This window comes from Mustela lutreola, chromosome 9 (assembly GCF_030435805.1).
Source record: "Mustela lutreola isolate mMusLut2 chromosome 9, mMusLut2.pri, whole genome shotgun sequence".
NCBI lineage: Eukaryota > Metazoa > Chordata > Mammalia > Carnivora > Mustelidae > Mustela > Mustela lutreola.
Genome location: NC_081298.1, coordinates 108,630,555 through 108,650,768, shown reverse-complemented (window position 1 = coordinate 108,650,768; position 20,214 = coordinate 108,630,555). Strand labels below are relative to the sequence as shown.

The 20,214-nt window shown below is 42.9% G+C and overlaps 1 protein-coding gene across 1 annotated transcript; it reads left to right on the top strand.

Moving 5' to 3' along the window:
* Nucleotides 1-2,290: 2,290 nt before the first annotated feature.
* SLC20A1 (solute carrier family 20 member 1) lies at nucleotides 2,291-18,747 on the top strand. Its single transcript, XM_059188365.1, has 11 exons — nucleotides 2,291-2,585; nucleotides 3,059-3,689; nucleotides 3,834-3,974; nucleotides 4,189-4,274; nucleotides 9,402-9,498; nucleotides 12,345-12,464; nucleotides 13,960-14,229; nucleotides 14,338-14,896; nucleotides 15,869-16,054; nucleotides 16,820-16,904; nucleotides 17,753-18,747. The coding sequence occupies exons 2-11, from the start codon at nucleotides 3,344-3,346 to the stop codon at nucleotides 17,912-17,914; spliced, it is 2,052 nt and encodes a 683-aa protein (XP_059044348.1). The 5' UTR covers nucleotides 2,291-2,585; nucleotides 3,059-3,343; the 3' UTR covers nucleotides 17,915-18,747.
* The last annotated feature ends 1,467 nt before the right edge of the window (nucleotides 18,748-20,214 follow it).

Genomic DNA, 20,214 nt, shown 5'->3' with positions numbered 1-20,214 from the left:
CCTGCAAATATCTGCAAACTTAAAGGGCTAATACCACAGACCAGAAAAAACACGCCCATGGACAAAATGAAAAAAGCACATGCTGTGAAACGTCCTAAGCAATTCCCTTACAAACAACTGCTTTGAAAACTATTGTTTTAAAAATTTTATTATTTTTAAAATTCAAGTATAATTGACATACAGTGTTCTATTAGTTTTAGGTGTATAGTAACTCAACCGTTTGTTACTCAGTGCTCATCACAGTAAGTGTATTCTTTTTTTTTTTTTTTTTTTTAAGATTTTATTTATTTATTTGACGGAGACCACAAGTAGTCAGAGAGGCAGGCAGAGGGGGTGGGAAAGGCAGGCTCCCTGCCAAGCAGAGAGCCAGATGTGGGGCTTGATCCTGGGACCCTGAGATCATGACGTGAGCCAAAGGCAGAGGCTTTAACCCACTGAGCCACCCAGGCACCTCCGGTGAGGGTATTCTTAATCCCCTTCACATATTTCACACACCTCCCCCAAGCCAAAATCATTGTTTTTTTTTTTTTTTTTTTTAGGATTTTATTTATTTGAGAGAGACAGAGAATATGAGCAGGGGGAGGGCAAGAGAGAGAGGGAGAAGCAGACTCCTTGCTGAGCAGGGAGCCCAACACCAGGCTTGATCCAAGGACCCTGGGATCATGACCTGAGCCTAAGGCAGACACTTAACAACTGAGCCACCCAGGCACCCCAAAATCATCATTTTAAACGGCCGAACACTAAGGACCTTGTACGGATCAGTCCTTTCATTTAATTTTTTCATAACCTTGGAATGAATTGAAGATGGAGGGAGGAGTACATTTTAAGGTGAGAATTACATCAGAATTGCATTCTAGGGTCACTGCTCCCAGACACGCACTTTCTGTTTCAGACATGATCTTGCGACCTAGAGCTTTGTGAGTTATTCACAGAACTCCATCAGCTGTTCTAGATAGGTCAGAGAATACTCATGTGCGGTTTAAGCCTCCACAGATGTCCCAGACAAAGATTTAGAGCATCTTTGCTTCTGCTATTCTGTGTCCTGCTGCTAGAGATGACAAAAAGGTGGGGAGGGCTCCAGAACATTCCAAGCCTGGTAAGTATTTCTGGTTGAAATCCTTCAATCTCACTACCACCCCGACAAGAAAGCACGACTTTAATCTCCTGGCATGATTAGTTTTGATCCTAAGCTGCATAATAGAATAAATGCCCCCAAACGTGCAGAGTAAATCTTATTAACGTCAAAACTACATTATATGCCCTGTAGGAGACCAGAAATCAATTTTTACATCAAGAGAATAGGAAAGCTTCTGGGATGCACAGAGAACGTCCCCTTACACCCTTTCCTACATCCCAAAACAGGCGTTTTTACATTAAGAACAAACCGGAAATTAGCATTCTGTGCCTACTGAGTGCTGGTCGCATTCGCGTTCCTTAACTCAATTTAAGTCCTGCCACAAAGTAAGTACTGAATGCTAACATCTTACATTCGTGACAGTGCAGTCTGAGAGATCTGGAATTTGCTCAAGGTGACACACTGCAGCAAACAGGAGTCAGGATTTGAATCACAAGCAGTGTCCTTCTCCACCCCGACAGCCCCCACCCCCCGCCACCGCCACGACGCAGAAAACACAGGTCTGCAGGAAATTAATGACCCACAGCCTTCCTAAGGCTCTGCGCCATAACGGGGAGACAACCTGGTTCTCGTGACTCTTCAGTCTTTCTGTTTTCACCGAAGTGCATGACTGCGGGAGCAAAGCAACCACGTGAGCCTTCTCCCTCCCCCGGCGAGGGCCCGAGATTCTCTGGCCAAGGGCAAGTCACAGGTGCGACAACGTGCCAGGACTGGATCCGGAGCCCGACGGCTCGAGCTCTCCCGCAGCGTCACTGGACTGCCGGGAGGGGAACTCGGCCCGGTGTGGCCTCTGGACGCGCGACAGGTCACTAGTGCGCTCAAAGGGAGGCTGGCGAAGCGGTCAGCACTGTGAACCCGCGAGGTGGAGGGACTAGGAATGACCTTGGTCGCGCGGCCTCTAAAACCCCGCATGGCGACCTCCGACGGCAGCGCTAGGGTCCCCCACGGCCTCCCCCAGTAACGCACCGGTGCGGCGAGACCCGGCACAGACGCCAGGGCGAGGCTGCAGAGAGGGGGCTGGCCCTCCCCACGTGGACAGGCTCCCCGCTGGGGGCGTGGCCGCCAGCGCGAAGCCGGCCAATGAACGCCGCCGTCGGGCTCACCCGGTTGGGCACGCCGGCCGGTGGGGCTGCGCCATCCCGGGGGCGGGGCTCCGGAGACGGGGCGCGGCGCGGCGGGTCACGCGGGTCGCGGCGCCGGGCTATAAGTAGGGGCCGGCGGCGTGTGTCGCCAGAGTGATGGCTGCCGGCGCGCGCTGCGTGCTAGCTCTTCTCGGCCGCTGAGGCGCCCGCGGGTGCTTCCAGGGTGGGTCGCCAGGCCCCGCCGAACCATCCCCGGAGCCTCCGCCCCGGGCCGACTCCTCGTCGACCCCAGGTGCGTGCGTCTGTGGTTCCAGCCCACCGCCGCGGCTTGCACCTCTCGTCTCCCGCTCGGCTCTTCGTTTCCTCTGGTGAGTAGTGGTGCCACCTTGGATAAGGCTTTCTTCTCCCCGCGGCCAGGCGCCGATGCCGTGGCGCGGGAGGCGGCCGCGTGGGCCGGTGCGGGCGGTGCGGCGAGATTCTGGCTTCGTTTCTGTTCGCCTCCCTCCCCCACCCTGCCCGCCCGCGGGCCTTTTTGGCGGTCCCCGGGCGGCGCGCGCGGGAATGGCCCTTTTCCGGTTTTCGTGGGGGAGGGCGCGCGCGGGCGGGCGGCGGCGGGAGGCGGGGGTTGGGGGGTTGCGGGCTGGGCGCGCGCCGGCCGAAGAGGTCCCCGGCGCCACGTGCCCACCGCCTCGCCAGCCCTGCTCGGGGCCGGGGCCGGGGCCGGTGGGATGCGGGCGGGGGTCAAGGCCGAGTCCCCCTGCCGCGTGGGCCAGCGCGAGGTGCTGCACGGGCTCCCCAAGGGCGCGCTGCTATTGTTATTTTCTCCCCCCCCCACCCCCAGGATGAACTTGCGTCCTTTCTCTTCTCCGCCATGGAATTCTCCTTGCTTTTAGCCCTCCAGAGCCAAAGAAACCCCAGACAACAGATGCCCATACGCAGCGTATAGCAGTAACTCCCCAGCTCGGTTTCTGTGCCGTAGTTTACAGTATTTAATTTTATATAATATATATTATTTATTATAGCATTTTTGATACCTCATATTCTGTTTACACATCTTGAAAGCCGCTCAGTAATTCTCCTATAATTAAAAAACAAAAAACAAAAAACAAAACCACTAGTCTAGAGAATGGCATCTACCGTGACAACGCTGACTACCAGTACTATTGCTGCTACTGCTGCTTCTGGTCCATTGGTGGACTACCTATGGATGCTGATCCTGGGCTTCATTATTGCATTTGTCTTGGCGTTCTCCGTGGGAGCCAATGATGTAGCAAATTCGTTTGGTACAGCTGTGGGCTCAGGTGTCGTGACCCTCAAGCAAGCCTGTATCCTAGCTAGTATCTTTGAAACCGTGGGCTCCGTCCTCCTGGGGGCCAAAGTGAGCGAAACAATCAGGAAGGGCTTGATCGACGTGGAGATGTACAACGCGACCCAACAGCTGTTGATGGCCGGCTCCGTCAGTGCGATGTTTGGTAAGTTCTTTTTATGTGTGTCCCTTAATGGCGGGTGAACAAATGGGTATTTCCCTTCCGTGCTTTCCCTTTCAGATTTTCTTCTGCAGAATGCAGCGCATTCCTAAGAATTTTGCCATTTAATAAAACTTGCTTGTGTTTCAGGTTCTGCTGTGTGGCAACTAGTGGCTTCCTTTTTGAAGCTTCCCATTTCTGGAACCCATTGTATTGTTGGTGCAACCATTGGTTTCTCCCTTGTGGCAAAGGGGCAGGAGGGTGTCAAGTGGTCTGAACTGATAAAAATTGGTATGTTTAATTCTAAATGGTTTTTAAATTTTTATTCTTGTCATGTGCTATCATGGCATTATATGAAATATATGGTGTAAAATAGAAAGTTTTGAAGATAGAATATTAAAATGTAAAGTGGTTTTTTTTTTTTTTTTTTTGGTTGGTTTGTTTTTGGTTTCTGATTTTCATTAGTTGACTTTTTTTTATTTTATTTTATTGTGTTCTGTTCCAGTGATGTCTTGGTTCATCTCTCCACTGCTTTCTGGTATTATGTCTGGAATTTTATTCTTCCTTGTTCGTGCATTCATCCTCCGTAAGGTAATCCTTCTCTCCTCCTTTATGACCTTTGATGGGTCATACTCAGTGGTATTCAGACTGCTAGCATTCTTCCAGATGTGATTGGTGTGGCCTTAGAAAGTTAAAAAATTTATGTTTGGTATAGTTTTTGTATGTCGCTAAGTTTTCTGAAAGAAACAAGTTTGCGGTAACCAGGAATGCATTCAGGCAGGAAAAATTGAATGAGTACTGTGGTGTCCCAAGAAATAGGAGAGGCTGGGAATGAGAAAATAAGGAAATTTATTCAGGGGGGCTTTGTTAGAAGTGTTTGCAGATTATTGCTTTACCTAAACTATCATAAGCAGATCAATTTGACTTAAGAGCTTGGGGTTCAGGAAGTCACGGTGTCTCTTGAGGCTTTTTTTTTTTTTTTAAAGCTGTTAGTTAAATTGAGTAGTTTGGGTCTCCACATAGTTAATTTTGTAGTACTGATTATCATAACCAGTTTATTTTATTTTTTTTAAAGATTTTATTTATTTGACAGAAAGAAAGATCACAAGTAGGCAGAGAGGCAGGCAGAGAGTGGGGGAAGCAGGCTCCTTGCTGAGCAGAGAGCCTGATGTGGGGCTCGATCGCAGGACCCTGAGATCACAACCTAAGTCGAAGGCAGAGGCTTAACCCACTGAGCCACCAAGGCGCCCCTCATAACCAGTTTATAAGCTTCTAGGTGGAGACTATCTCTCACAGTGACTTGACTCTAATTTCTTAGACTGGGTAAAAAGAGCCAATAAAGGTAGTTTTGTTTTGTTTTTCTTGGCCAAAAAAAGGTTTCCAGACAGTCATTTAATTTCCTGTCCTATTTGAAAATCCCTTTTGAGTGACCCAATAGCATTTCTTTTATCTAGAATTCTGGTGCTGGCTCCAAAATAAATGTAGACAACAAGAAATGTTGTCATTGGACTGAGTTATTTACTGAGTAAGAATAAATGCATTTTTCTCAGGAAACAAAGTTGTTCTTTTTTTGAGGTGAATGGCTCTTAACTGTCTATTGTAAGTTCTTAAAAACGCTCCTAAATGGAAGAAATCTGAGTGAAGGAAGATAGGCAGCTTAATCCCAAAGGGTAAGAATATATTCAGAGCCATTTGTTTGGTCTAGTTGTAAGCTTCTGTAGAGAAGGATTTGTACATTTGTGGAAATACCATGATTCATTAATCACTTTTCCTGTGACCCGAGTGTGGTAGAATATAGCAGTTGAACATTTGGAAAATTTGAAACTTTTGTAGGTTGGTTATAACTTGAGAGTAAATAGTTAATTGTTACTATTATTGGCCTTGAAATATGCTACTGTTCTATTTAGCAAACAGGTATGGAGAGCCCCTACCCTCCCAATTCCCCAGAACTGCTGTAGCATATGATAACATGATGCTTAGATTTGAGGCATACCAGTAGTCACAGCTCAGATTCTTCAGTCTTATTAGAGGCATATAGCTTGCTCTATACCAGATACCAGGAGAATTAATTAGGATCCTCTGTAGGGGATTCCTGCTTTATATAAAAGTTTACATTGGGTCTTTGTTGATAATTGGGAAACAGATTGTTCTGATTCTGGAGAGGCTTTGTGTGTCTCCAGACAAAACAAACTTGTCTTCTTTCTTGGAGGGAGAATGGTGGTGGTGCTCTGAGGGATTTTCAGTGGCCCGATCTCTGATTTGAGAAATGCGTGACAGGTTATTTTTTACCCAAAGTCAGTAGCTTAAGTTAAGTATATTAACTTCTTAACTATATATTCATTATGGGGGAATGAGGGTGGACATGATCAAGAATGATTGGAATAGTGTTTATTTTTTTATTTTTTAATTTTTTAAAAAAAGATTTTATTTATTTATTTGACAAAGATCACAAGTAGAGAGGCAGGCAGAGAGAGAGAGATAGAGGGAAGCAGGCTCCCCGCTGAGCAGAGAGCCGGATGCGGGACTCCATCCCAGGAGCCTGAGATCATGACCTGAGCCGAAGGCAGCAGCTTAACCCACTGAGCCACCCAGGCGCCCCGGGAATAGTGTTTAAAACAGTATTGACTTTGAGGACCTTCTTGACCTCCAGGCCTCCCTTTCCTCCCCATGGCACATATGTACCCTTGTATCCAGTCTATCAGTGAGTCTTTAGGTGATGAATATGAATAGTTCTGGTTATCTCAGGTTTTAAATCTCAAGAAAACAGCCTAATGCTGGTAACCTTTGGGCATCCTGGCAGTTAAAGTCTGAATATTTGACCATTAAAATGCTTTCCAACTTAAGATTCTGCTTTGGGAATTAACATTAAAATTGCTTTTTAAAAAATTTGTTTTCTCAATGTCTATTTCAAGGGTATTGGGTAGTCTATTAGGAAAAACCAGAATGGAGGTGCCATACTTCCTCATAAGGACCGAGGGCAATAAACAGGAAATAGGGGAAAAGGGTAAATTTTCCTATCGAGTATTTAAATGCTAATCAGAGAAAACGGGTTGTTCAGCATTTCCCCTTTTGTTAGGAATCACATTAAATTTAGGACATCTTTTCTAACTAAGAGGAGCCTTTTTCTCTATACAAAGGCTTATGTGAAAATCCAGTATGTAAACAGTGGAACTATTCTGGTTGAAGACGGGGAATTCTGAAGACCCCTTTTTCACATCTTACGTAATTGTGTGGTGAGATATTTACATTATTTCCAGGTAAAGATTAAAGTGTGTGTTAGATGGGTCATATAGTAATACAAATTATGTGAAGTTGTTAGCCTTGGTTACCTGTTGTGAGTGACCCAGAGGAGTCTGGAGGGAGTAAAAGGGAGAACACAGTTTGTTTTATCCTGCCCTCCCCACCCTCCAGGCTGATTTATGAATTTAGCCTTTTCTTTTCTTTTTTAAGATTTTATTTGACAGACAGAGATCACAGGTAGGCAAAGAAGCAGGCAGAGAGAGAGGAGGAAGCAGGCTCTCTGCTGAGCAGAGAGCCCAATGTGGTGCTCGATCCCAGGACCCTGGGATCATGACCTGAGCTGAAGGCAGAGGCTTTAACCCACTGAGCCACCAGGCACCCCCGAATTTAGCCTTTTAGACTACAAGTCTGTATTTCATTTCTTTTTCTTTTCTTTATTTTTTAAAGATTTTATTTATTCGAGAGAGAATATGAGCTGGAGGAGAGGGAGAGGCAGACTCCCACTAAACAGGGGATGACGCCCCCCCCCACCCATGCCAGGACCCATCCAGGCATCCCTAGTCAGAAGTTTTAGAATCACTATGGGTCTTTCCCTTTCTTCTCAAGATTTTCTTTTTGTTTATTTTATTTTTTTTTTTTTTAAAGATTTTATTTATTTGACAGAGAGAGATCACAAGCAGGCAGAGAGGCAGGCAGAGAGAGAGGAGGAAGCAGGCTCCCTGCTGAGTAGAGAGCCCGATGCGGGCCTCGATCCCAGGACCCTGAGATCATGACCTGAGCCGAAGGCAGCGGCTTAACCCACTGAGCCACCCAGGCGCCCAAGATTTTCTTTTTGGATTGTGATCAAGACAGCATTAAACCTTTAGGGTAATATCTTTCAAAGTTTAGTCTTCCCCATATATTCAGATCTGTATTCTCTTTAAGGATTTGACTTCGGTGTTTTCCTATAGAATTAACACACATTTGTTGTTAATGCAACTTTTATTTCCAGTCACACTAGCCGGGCAGTTCCTTAAACATTTGTTGGAGTTTTTGCCTGAGGGCTTTTGTACTCTGGAATATACCCTCCCCCCTTGCTTTTTTTCCCACCTTTAGATATGTACTGGCTTGTTGACTTAACACATTTGTGTCTTTGTTCCACTGATACTCCCCAGTGTGCCCCTCCTTCCATCACTGCCCCTTACTCTTTATTTTCTTTATAGTATTTATTGCTATTTTTTTCTGTACTAGAATGTAAATGCCAGTTTTTTGAGGGCAGGAACTTTATCTCAATTCATTCCCATATTTTAGTGCTCAGAATAGTGTTTGGCATAGTCTGTTGAATGAGGAGGTGACTTAGTGTACAATTCATTTTTATCTTAGCACTCTGGTAGATCATTAATATGGCATATTTATTGATGTCTAGAAAAAATGGTTGTCACAGGTAAATTCTGCATATTTTGGTTTTAAGAAATCTTTGCAGGGGCGCCTGGGTGGCTCAGTGGGTTAAAGCCTCTGCCTTCGGCTCAGGTCATGATCTCAGGATCCTGGGATCGAGCCCCGCATCAGGCTCTCTGCTCGGCATGGAGCCTGCTTCCTCCTCCCTCTGCCTGCCTCTCTGCCTGCTTGTGATCTCTGTCAAATAAATAAATAAAATCTGTAAAAAAAAAAAAAAAAAAAAAAAAGAAAACAAATCTTTGCAGACATGCTAAGGAATGTCCTCACATCTCATTGTCCATTTCTTTTTTTCTTTTTCAAGATTTTATTTATTTATTTGACAGACAAAGAGAGATCACAAGTAGGCAGAGAGCCCGACGTGGGACTCGATCCCAGGACCCTGAGATCATGACCTGAGCTGAAGGCAGAGGCTTAACCCACTGAGCCACCCAGGCACCCTCTCATTGTCTATGTTTTGACGTCTTTTACAAATGTATAGTACATCTCAGATGTCTGCTCAGATTTACTTTTGGCCATCAGGTTCCTTAGAATACTGGGTGATGGGGGTGTGTGGGTGGCTCAGTGGATTAGGCTTCTGCCTTCAGCTCAGGTCATCATCTCAGAGTACTGGGATCGAGCCCCACATTGGGCTCTCTGCTCAGCAGGGTACCTATTTCCCCCTCTCTCTCTGCCTGCCTCTCTGCCTACTTGTGATCTCTCTCTCTCTGTCAAATAAATAAAATCTAAAAAAAAAAAATACTGGGTGATGAAACTGATTATTTGGGACATTACCAGTCACTGGTATAAGTAGCCTTGTTAGAAATAGCACCCTTCCCCCCTCAAATAATAAAAAACCAAACACAAACTTAGGTTCAGGTAGATGTATAAGATGAGATCAGCCTTGGTAAGGGAGACTTCTAGGAACAAGGCCAACTGGGATTTTCCTACTACTGTGGAGACCATTAGCCGGCACTGTAATTCCTGAACCTCCCCCTTTACAAGGTTCTTTGGAAATGAATTAACTTTAACACCTTTTAAGGTATTGATCTTAATCTTTTACAGGCAGATCCAGTTCCTAATGGTTTGCGAGCTTTGCCAGTTTTCTATGCCTGCACAGTTGGAATAAACCTTTTTTCCATCATGTATACTGGAGCACCTTGTAAGTACATAACAAAATATTTAAATGTGAATTTAAGTTGTTTATAAAACTTGCATTAAATGCCCAATTTACCCCTTTTTGCTTTACAGGGCTGAAATCTCCTAGAAGGTGGCTGGCCTGCACCCATTTCAGAAGGCTGCAGGCTAGTGTATGCTGAGTTAACCTAGATAGTTTTTCAACCAAAGAGACCTGCTAAGATTCTAAATCACTACAGACCTTTACTCTTTAGTCTTCACAGGATCCACGATAATATGACCTTCTCCCTCCCTTTCTCCTATCTATGTTGAAAATACTGGAAGTGATAATGACCTCACCTACTGACTACTGAAGAGTCATTAGTTATATTTGGTCTTCAATAATCAGTCATTTAGAACTGGTTTGCTGGATATTCTCATTTTTCTCTCCCAAATGGAGCTACCTTTGTTTCTAAGCACTAAATTTACTTCCCTGAATCTGCTTGAATGAGAAGAGCTGGGATGTTTAACAACTGGTCTAAGTACACTTGGAAGAAGAATTCATGCAGCTAAGAGGAAAAATAATTTGTGAGGATATAAAGATTAAAATGATTGCTTTTATTTGGGGACTAAGGCAAAGCATGGATTAAATTATGATACATGTTTAATTTGGGAACTGAAAAAGATCAGTCACTTGTAATTTACAGGACGTTACATGCTTTGATCAGTCATTTTGCTGTCTAGGGTCATTTGACTTGATGGTCAAGTCAGTGGCTTTTGATCTTTTGACCGTGACCCACTGGAAAAAATACATTGTACATTGCTGCCCAAGACACTCATGTAGAGAAGCTGCTTGCTCTTACTGTGTGCTCTGCACCCGTATTTTCAGATAATTCTCTAGCTTTTTTTTTTTTTTTTAAGATTTTATTTATTTGATGGATAGAGATCACAAGTAAGCAGCGAGGCAAGCAGAGAGAGAGGGAAGCAGGCTCCCTGCTGAGCAGGGAGCAGGATGCCTGGCTTAATCCTAGGACCCTGAGATCACCACCAGAGCTGAAGGCAGAGGCTTAACCCACTGAGCCACCCAGGCACCCCTCTCTAGCTTTTTTTTTTTTAATGCTCCTTGGGGCAACTAAATTGATTACTTTTCTGACTAATAGATCATAACTTGTTTCTTAAACTTCACTGAAGTAATAAGTCACTGACCAAAAATGAAATTAGCTCAGTATTTTTTTTAACCTTGTCTTTATTTTTGGAATAATTAGGAAAGAAAATGGACAACTTAATGAGAACACTGATCTTACTTAGGGGATACCAGACTCCTTACCAAATGGTATGGGCAAAGAAAAGCTTGCATGCTACATTTTTGTTCTTTTTTAAATTGAAGTCTTTGTGCTAAACTAAAAAAGTCTCCTGTGAGGCTCTCAGCACTGAAGTTTTATCTGGTAGCTGCAAAGCTTGTAGTTCAGTGAAATCATTTTTGAAAAAGGAATTTGGGATGTTTTTGTTCTGTTCTGTTCTTTGTGGATCATTTACAAGAAAAATTTCCCCTTCTCGTTTCCCCTCTTTGGGGAACTTGGAACACAGGCAAATTTAAATTGTGATAGAGATTGATTAAATTTCATGAATATTTTAGTTTGTGTGACTAAATACATGGTTAGAATTGATAGGAATTAAAATGGAAAAATTTATAGTCACTATAGAACTTTAGTTTTGAAGGGACCACAATTTATATCTGATTTTTAAATATTAATAATTGGGGGAGAATAGATTTTCCATTTTTTTTTTTTAAGATTTTTATTTATTTGACAGAGATCACAAGTAGACAGAGAGGCAGGCAGAGAGAGAAGGAGGGGAAGCAGGCTCCTTGCTGAGCAGAGAGCCCAATGCGGGGCTCCATCCCAGAACCCTGGGATCATGACCTGAGCCGAAGGCAGAGGCTTTAACCCACTGAGCCACCCAGGTTCCCCTAAATTTTCCATTTTCTAAGTAATTTAATTCCTAATCAGAATAAAGCAAAAGAACTGTAGGTAGCCAAGCTATTCTTGGATAAACTATAATCATTATAACATCTTTTAGGCTAAAATAGAATTCTGTAGTGTTTTGCTTCAGTCAGTAGTCTAGGCTAGTGGCTTGGAACTTGTTGGCATATAAGTGATAAGCAGAAGAGTTCTGATACTGATGATCCCAAAGCTAGGTGGAAAGTAGGCAAGTCCCTAAGATAAGGCTTGTTAATGAAATTACCACTGAACTATTTTCTTATTGTGAAAGATAGCCCTTTGAACTATTCTTATCTTTTGATAGATAATCTGGTTTTTCTGTATCTTAGTTTGATAATGTCTCTTAAGAGATAATCTTTTTAAAGGATTTTACTGGAGGATAATAATAGTGGATGTGGTAACTTCCACAGAGAATTCTGTCACTATGACAAAGACGACTCTTGGGGCCCTTTTCTTTTTAATATCAAAATCTGTATATGCAAACATAATGTGTGGCAGCTACCATCTGGAGGCTAGGGAGTAGAATGCTTCCATTTTTTCATAGCTAGTGCAGATCCTGAGAATAGCGATCCTTATTATCTTCTAAGTAAAGAAAGGAAAAAAAAAACACCCAGTTTTTGAAGGAGCTTGGGAGACTTGAACCTAATCTAGCAGGTGTGGAGAGTGGGCCAGAGGTGGTGGTGTGGGTTTCAGAGGACTGGGGGATTTTTCTCCCCTCCTGAATTTATGTAGTCAGGAACACAATGAAAACCCTGTGGACTTAAGACTGGCAGCAATTGTAAAGGGTGATGGGCTGGCTTGGGGAACTCCAGAGTCCCCAGAGGAGGGTTTACACATTGTTGCAGGGGGCTGTTGCCCTGGGGTTTTCAAGATGCACCATTTTATCTCCTAGTGCTGGGCTTTGACAAACTTCCTCTGTGGGGCACCATCCTCATCTCGGTGGGATGTGCAGTTTTCTGTGCCCTTATCGTCTGGTTCTTTGTATGTCCCAGGATGAAGAGAAAAATCGAACGTAAGTAACAAATTGTGGCAGAATATTTTAACTAGGAATGTGCTCGTTTCTTGTGTGATCAGTTAATAAAAACACATTATTCCGATAGATTGGCAAAGTCAAAAATTTAAGTGAGATTTCAGGAGATGGGTTTATTGGCCAAACTATGTTTCTATTGATTTGAAATGACCTGAGACCTACTTATAAGGAAAGTTGGCATATGTTGGGAATGAGCTGGTCATTTAATCTAGTTTTTACTGTATCAGTTGCTGGTGACAAATACACAGAGAGGTAGCTTAACATTAACTTCGAAGTATGAGGATATCTTAAAGTCTAATAAGGGTAGGCATAAAATTTTTAAGGGGGAAACTATTCTAACTACTTTTGTGTGTAACTTCACAGATTTTGACATGCGAATTTAAGTGTCTTGTTAGTATCTGACTTTTAGATGTGGTCGGTTCTCAGAATTGTCACACAGATTTGAGAGGTAGATATTTTCCATTGTTAATGTGAAGGAATTGTTTAGACCATTACTACATAGGGTAGTAGAGTATAATTAAATACAGAATAAATTTTGTTAGTGTTAGTCTTATTTAAACTTTGTATTCATTTCCTTACTGGCTGAGATTTGTTACAGTAATCTTTCTGCCCTTTTCATCTGCAAATGATTGGTTAGAGATTTCACCTTTGTCTTTGGGAAGTGAAAGGCTGCACACACTGCAGGGGCACTAGGAAGAGTGCTGTGTCATTGCAGCTGCACTGAAGTGCTTGTGCCCTGCGCACAGTGGGAATGAGGCTTGCATGACCTCCTGCTCTCGTTTTTCCTCCAGTTTGGGAAAAGAGACCAGTCTTGCTAATATTTTAGGTCCTAGTCTATAGCATGGTTGTGCTGCCTGAATGAACGTGTAAATGTACTGGGCATTGTAGACTGGGCAGAGGATATTCCTGCTCAGTCGGGGCATTTAGATCCATAAGGTGTGGAACATTAAAGCACGTCTCTGTTTTACAGAGGTGGGAATTCGAGTTTTCCTCTGTAGTTGTCTGCATTGAGCTGTTCCTTTGCTTAAACTCCTAGACTGAAATTTGGGGGCATTCCTTTTTTAAAAAGAACGTGAATTAGATGCAGTGTAAAATTTCAATCTGTCTACCTCATGCTTGAGGTACGTTTCACCTCAGAATGGGTTAGCAGGGAACTAGGAATAGTTTTTATCCTTATAAAACCGAAACCTTTGTTTTGTAAAGGAGAAGAATATACAACAGAGCCCAAAGTGCCTAAAATATTTTACTGTCTGGCCCTTTACTGAAAAAGTTTGTGACTGCTGAAGCACTGTTGATTTCTTCCCCAAAGGAAAGATATGAGATATGGCAAGTGAAGCAAACAAGGAAACCTATCCCAAATTTTCACTGAAATACATTACGTTGAGATGGATATTTTTGAGGTAGGGGGAGGGAAGGTGTGGAATGAGTTTGGTCAAAACCAAACCAACCTCCCCCCCCCCCCCCGCCTTTTTTCTAGGAGAAATAAAGTCTAGTCCTTCTGAAAGCCCTTTAATGGAAAAAAAGAATAGCTTGAAAGAAGACCATGAAGAAACAAAGTTGTCTCTCAGTGATATTGAAACCAGGAATCCTATTGCTGAGGTAGGATCTGCCACGGTGCCCCTCCGGGCTGTGGTGGAGGAGAGAACAGTTTCGTTCAAACTCGGAGACTTGGAGGAAGCTCCAGAGCAAGAGCGGCTTCCCAGCGTGGATCTGAAAGAGGAAACCAGCATAGACGGCACTATGAATGGTGAGTGGAGTGAGAAGAATTTTACTTTGTTACCTGTACTGGGGAGGAGGCTTATTGTTTGGACCCCATGATGTTTGTTTTTAACGTTACTGTTTTGGTCTTGGCTAGGGGCAGTGCAGTTGCCTAATGGGAACCTTGTTCAGTTCAATCAAGCCGTCAGTAACCAGATAAACTCCAGTGGGCACTATCAGTATCACACTGTGCATAAAGATTCTGGCTTATACAAAGAGCTGCTCCATAAATTACATCTTGCCAAGGTGGGAGACTGCATGGGAGACTCTGGCGACAAACCCTTGAGGCGCAATAATAGCTATACTTCATATACCATGGCAATTTGTGGCATGCCTCTGGATTCATTCCGTGCCAAAGAAGGTGAACAGAAAGGTGAAGAAATGGAGAAGCTGACCTGGCCTAACGCAGACAGCAAGAAGCGAATTCGAATGGACAGTTATACCAGTTACTGCAATGCTGTGTCTGATATTCACTCGGCATCCGAGATGGACATGAGTGTCAAGGCAGAGATGGATCTGGGGGAGAGAAAAGGAAGTAGCAGCTCTCTCGAAGAATGGTATGACCAGGATAAGCCAGAGGTGTCTCTCCTTTTCCAGTTCCTGCAGATCCTTACAGCTTGCTTTGGGTCATTCGCCCATGGTGGAAATGATGTCAGGTCAGTTCACTTGGAGTCTCAGCGTCATGCTTTCTAGTTTTGTATCACCTTATCCCTTTTTATAAGGCTGTGGTTGTGGCTTTGGTACCATAGCACCCTGTGGGACACGAATAATCTAGAGAGGATGAAGTAATAGCTGTTTAGCTGTTATTGACTTAATTAAACAGGCAGCAAAATTTTTTTTAGAGGGGTGCTTGACTGGCTCAGTCTGTAGAGCATCTAAGTTTGTGGCCCATGTTGGGTATAGAGATTACTTAAAACCTTTTTTTTTTTTTTTTTTTTTTTTTTTTTAAGAGATTTTACTTATTTATTTGACAGAGATCAGAAGTAGGCAGAGAGGCAGGCAGAGACAGAGAGAGGAAAGCAGGCTTCCCACTGAGCAGGGAGCCCAGTGTGGGGCTCGATCCCAGGACCCTGGGATCGTGACCTGAGCTGAAGGCAGAGGCTTAACCCACTGAGCCACCCAGGCACCCCGTGACTACTTAAAATCTTAAAAAAAAATATTGTGTATCCCCCTCCCCCCCCTTTAGAGAGATTACAAAGAATGTTTCTGTAGATGATAAACACAGATATTCTTCAGGGAGAGTCTTCTCTGTCAAGATAGGGGCCAGTTCTGTGATAGTAAATTCTATGAATACTGAGATGAAAAGCTTAAAAATCACTGCCCTAGGGAATGAATTTGGATGTTGTTGGCCTTAGTTCTGTGGTTTGTAAACTGGTCATTGGAACCTGAGTTGTTCTAGGCTACCTCTTAGATGAGAGGCCACCAAATGCATGGGATTCTTCTCTTGAGAGCAGCTTTTATTTTCTGCTGTGTATGTTGGGGTTCTATTTATTTCTGTTGAAAGGACTGTTTGCTAAATGAGCTTGACAGCTTTGCTTTAAATAATCTAGTAGGTCATTTAGCAAACTGGATCTTGTCAAATTCTAGTTCTGCCTGAAAAATCTTCTTTGTCCTCTTTTTTCTTTCAGCAATGCCATCGGTCCTCTGGTTGCTTTGTATCTGGTTTATGACACAAGAGATGTTTCTTCAAAAGTGGCAACACCAATATGGCTTCTGCTCTATGGTGGAGTTGGTATTTGTATTGGTCTGTGGGTTTGGGGAAGGAGAGTTATCCAGACCATGGGGAAAGATCTAACACCAATCACACCTTCTAGGTAAGTTGGTAAAACAGGTCTTAGGCTAATGCTCATTTTCTTAGGATGCATAATATATGTAGTGTTACCACACGAATCTTCAGCTAATGTAACCCAAGCTTGAATTATTTTCTGGTGTTCCTCTCATTGTTGTGAACTTCGATTTTATATACTGTCTGGCCCTTAAACAAAATTTTGGTCAAATATTCATCTCCAGTGGTCTCTTAATAACATAACTTTTCTGAGAAAGGCTGTGTGTGGAGCAAATAGTCTGTATACTTGTCCTTTATTTGTCTCTACTTGAGAGCTAAGATTAATTACATTCTTCAAAATAGAAGTGCAGACTTTAATAATGGGCTCTTAGGAACCCTTAGAACCTTAAAAATGTTAGAAAAGAGGGAAGAGAGCCCAATTTAAAGTAGATTTCAGGTGCACCTGGGTGGCTCAGGTAGTTAAGCGTCTGCCTTTGGCTTAGGTCATGATTTCTAGGTCCTGGGATCCCACCTTCCATTGGGCTCCCTACTCGGTGGGGAGTCTGCTCTTCCCTTTAAGATTGCCTCTTCCCACCCCTGTGCTTGTGCTCTCTCTCTCTCAAATGAATAAGGAATAAATAAAATCGTAAAAATAAAGCAGATTTCAGGAGCTACAGCAAATGAAAGATGTTAGGTCAGTGTTAGGTTTTGTCACTGAGTGGATCACAGTAAGATTGGGTTAACTTTGAGGTAATGTTAGCTTATAAAAAAGATCACCTTCCATTCTTGACAAGTAATCTTTTTATGTCTACAGTGGCTTCAGTATTGAACTGGCATCTGCCCTCACGGTGGTAATTGCATCAAATATTGGTCTTCCCATCAGTACAACACACTGTAAAGTAAGTATAGTGTAAGGTATATGAACTGTGTCTATTGAATGGTTCTAGTAATACAAAGAGTTTTTTTTTTTTAATGTAGTAACTGTGGTTTAGAAATTTTTATGCAGTTGGAGTCTTGAAGAGTTCACAAATTTAGGACAAAGGACTGTAATAATGTAAAGGCTTACAGTTTATAATTCCTTGGGTCGAGTGTTCTTATTTAAGCCGATAATGTATGTTCTCCCCAAACAATGGCGAAAGTCCTTTTATAGATAGTTAACCCATCTGTGAGGCATGTTGGGCTGTTGAAGGGCAGTGTTAATTATAGAAGGCGTATATTCATAGCCTCAGAATTGAAATACTGAGAATCTTGTTGAATTCTGAAGTTGCTCGATGGCCATGTAATAACTAGAAAAAGGAAGAAACTAGCTTCCTTAAGGCAATTTAAGTTGGTTCATCCTGGAGCCTGTGAGTCATACTTCCTCTTCTAGGGTATCTCCAGGTGATTCGCTATGAGGTCTGATATCTGTCCTCCTCTAAAATGATGCTCGGAAAACCTGAAACTTAATATATTAAAACTTGATTTATTTAAGACTTTATTAAAGCAGTTGATTAAAGCTGGTAGCTCAGGAGAGAGGAAGTGTTCTCGTTCTCGTCTTTTTACGCCAGTTACCACAGAAGTAATGATTGGATTTTTGTATTGCCTTCGTCTTCCCATGAGTAATCTGCTTCTTACCCTGTTACAAACCATCTTGCATGGAATCAGTCTCATCAGCAGTTTGGGGCTGCTTACCTATGTATGATTATGAGTCTGTTACCAGAATACCATTGGCCTCTCCTAACCAGTGTCCTCCATCCCTCTCTGCTAGGTGGGCTCTGTCGTATCTGTCGGATGGCTCCGATCCAAAAAGGCTGTTGACTGGCGACTCTTCCGCAACATTTTTATGGCCTGGTTTGTTACCGTCCCCATTTCTGGCGTTATTAGTGCTGCTATTATGGCAGTCCTCAAATATGTCATCCTCACAGTGTGAAACTGTTTGAGATTACAATTCGTGTTGATGTTTGGGGCCACCTTACACATTCCTGCTCCTTTCAAGAAGGATCACAGTGTTACAGAAGACCGACAAGAGTTTTTTTAAAGTTTGGGAGCTGTGGGAGGGAAGTGTTACTTGTGCTATAATTGCTTTTGTGCTAAATACAACTTGTCTCAAAATTAGCTATGTAAAATAGCTGGGTTTCCACTGGTTCCTATTGAGGTCCCTTTTCCTTCTGGGCTGTGAATTCCTGTACATAATTCTCTACTTTTTGTATGAGGCTTCAATTCCATTATGTTTTAATGTTGTCTCTGAAGATAACTTGTGATTCCTTTTTTTTTTGTTTTTTTTTTTTTTGTTTTTTTTAAAAACAACCATTCAGAGCCTTTTGACGCAGTGTGCTCTGCTTTGGTGGTTTCACCAGCTTCTGCCCTAACATGCACAGACAGGGACCTAACAACAAACATAACTGAAGCTTCCCTTGTAGTCTCTTAGAGAAATAGAGCCATTTGTACTCTGCCCTCCTGTCGGTAGTGGCAGGTTCCGTTGGCATATGTGGGAACTTCTTATAGGGACGAGGTTCTTTGGACACAGTGAAAATTTTTAAGTTAGTAGAAACTTCTTGGCAAGCAATTCATTGACAATTACTGCTGAAAAGAAGTAGGAAGAAAAAGCCTTCTGGCTGTCTTGGTTATTTCTTTACAATTTCTGGCAGTGTGGGATGGATGAATGGAGTGGAATATGAACTTTGGGCAAGTTAAATGGGACAGCCTTCCATGTTCATCTGTCTACCTCTTAACTGAATAAAAAAGCCTACAGTTTTTAGAAAATTTTGTTCTCATGGTTTTTGTTCATGTTTGAAGCATCTGGGCTATAGATCAGTTAGCCCTATGCCATTCTTAGGAGAGTGTTCTCAAATTAAATGAGAACTACCGACTTACTTAAACTTTCCCACTCCTCCCTGGTAAGTTTCTTGTGATCCCAGAATGTATGTGACTTAACTCCATAGGTACTGTTGTAGCTGTTTGGCATTTTTCCTTATAATAGCACAGCCTAGACACTTTCACATTAGCATGTATAAATGTACTCATTGTTTGACGGCCACAAAGTTTTCCTGTTTGAATGGACTGTTACCAGATCCTTATTTAGAATGTCCCTAGCTTTGCTATTATGAAGGATATTAAGACAGGTGGGGTGTGTATATGTGTGTGTGGGTAGCTCAACTTAAAAATGCTCAGTGTTGGGTTCTTCAGTCTGGACCCATTACCTCTTTTACCCTTGATCAGAACAGTTAATGAAAAGTACGTTGCTTTGCAAACTATATTGATGATTCCTGTCCTGAGAGTTGTGTTTTAGGAAGATGCTTTTGAGAAGCCACATTATACCTCATAAAGATAAGCCTGCCTGACCTATGCCTGAGAGAGATTAGATCACTGGTTGGGTACATTCCATGAACTCCTCGATGTTCACCATTTAAGGTCAGGCACTGTGCTAAACTTTTTATATACATTTAATCCTTAAGACCTCTTCAAATAGGTTTTTACCCCTCTCTTACAGGTGACAGAACTGGCCTGGGGAGCTTTATCTTTCCCAGTATTACATGGTAGCAGAGAATTGTTATCAGTTGTAGCCTTTGGGGCTGGCTGAAAGTAGCCTTGTGATTTTTTTATTTGAGGAAGGAAGGAGGGAGCTCATTATGGTAAAGAAGAATTTAGCATTAATCCCTGAACTGAAGGTTTTGGAGGAGATGCTCTTGAGTTTTGGTATTGGTTTCCTTTCCTGATGCTGTGTGACCTCACAAGTTCTCCATCGTGTCTTCCCTGTGATTAAATGAATAGTGACCAGCCTCAACATTTCCCCTTGGCTTGGGAGAAAACAGCTGAGAAAATACTTCAATCAAGAATGTGTTTCTTGGGGCGCCTGGGTGGCTCAGTGGGTTGGGCTTCTGCCTTTGGCTCAGGTCATGATCTCAGGGTACTGGGATCGAGCCCCACATTGGGCTCTCTGCTCAGCAGGGAGCCTGCCTCCCCCTCTCTCTCTGTCTGCTTCCCTGCCTACTTGTGATCTCTGTCAAATAAATAAATAAAATCTTAAAAAAAAAAAGTTTGTTTCTCTAGGAAGAGCAGCTAGATGTGGGAAAGAGGAACCCCAAGAGCTGGGAAGAGACCAGAGGGAGTTTGTATTTCCATATATAGTAATACCTACCATGGGCCGGGAATACATGCTCCAGAGAGCCTTTGTCTATGTTTTTTGGGTATAGAGGTTGCCTTTTTTTTTAAACGAGTTTTTAAAATCGA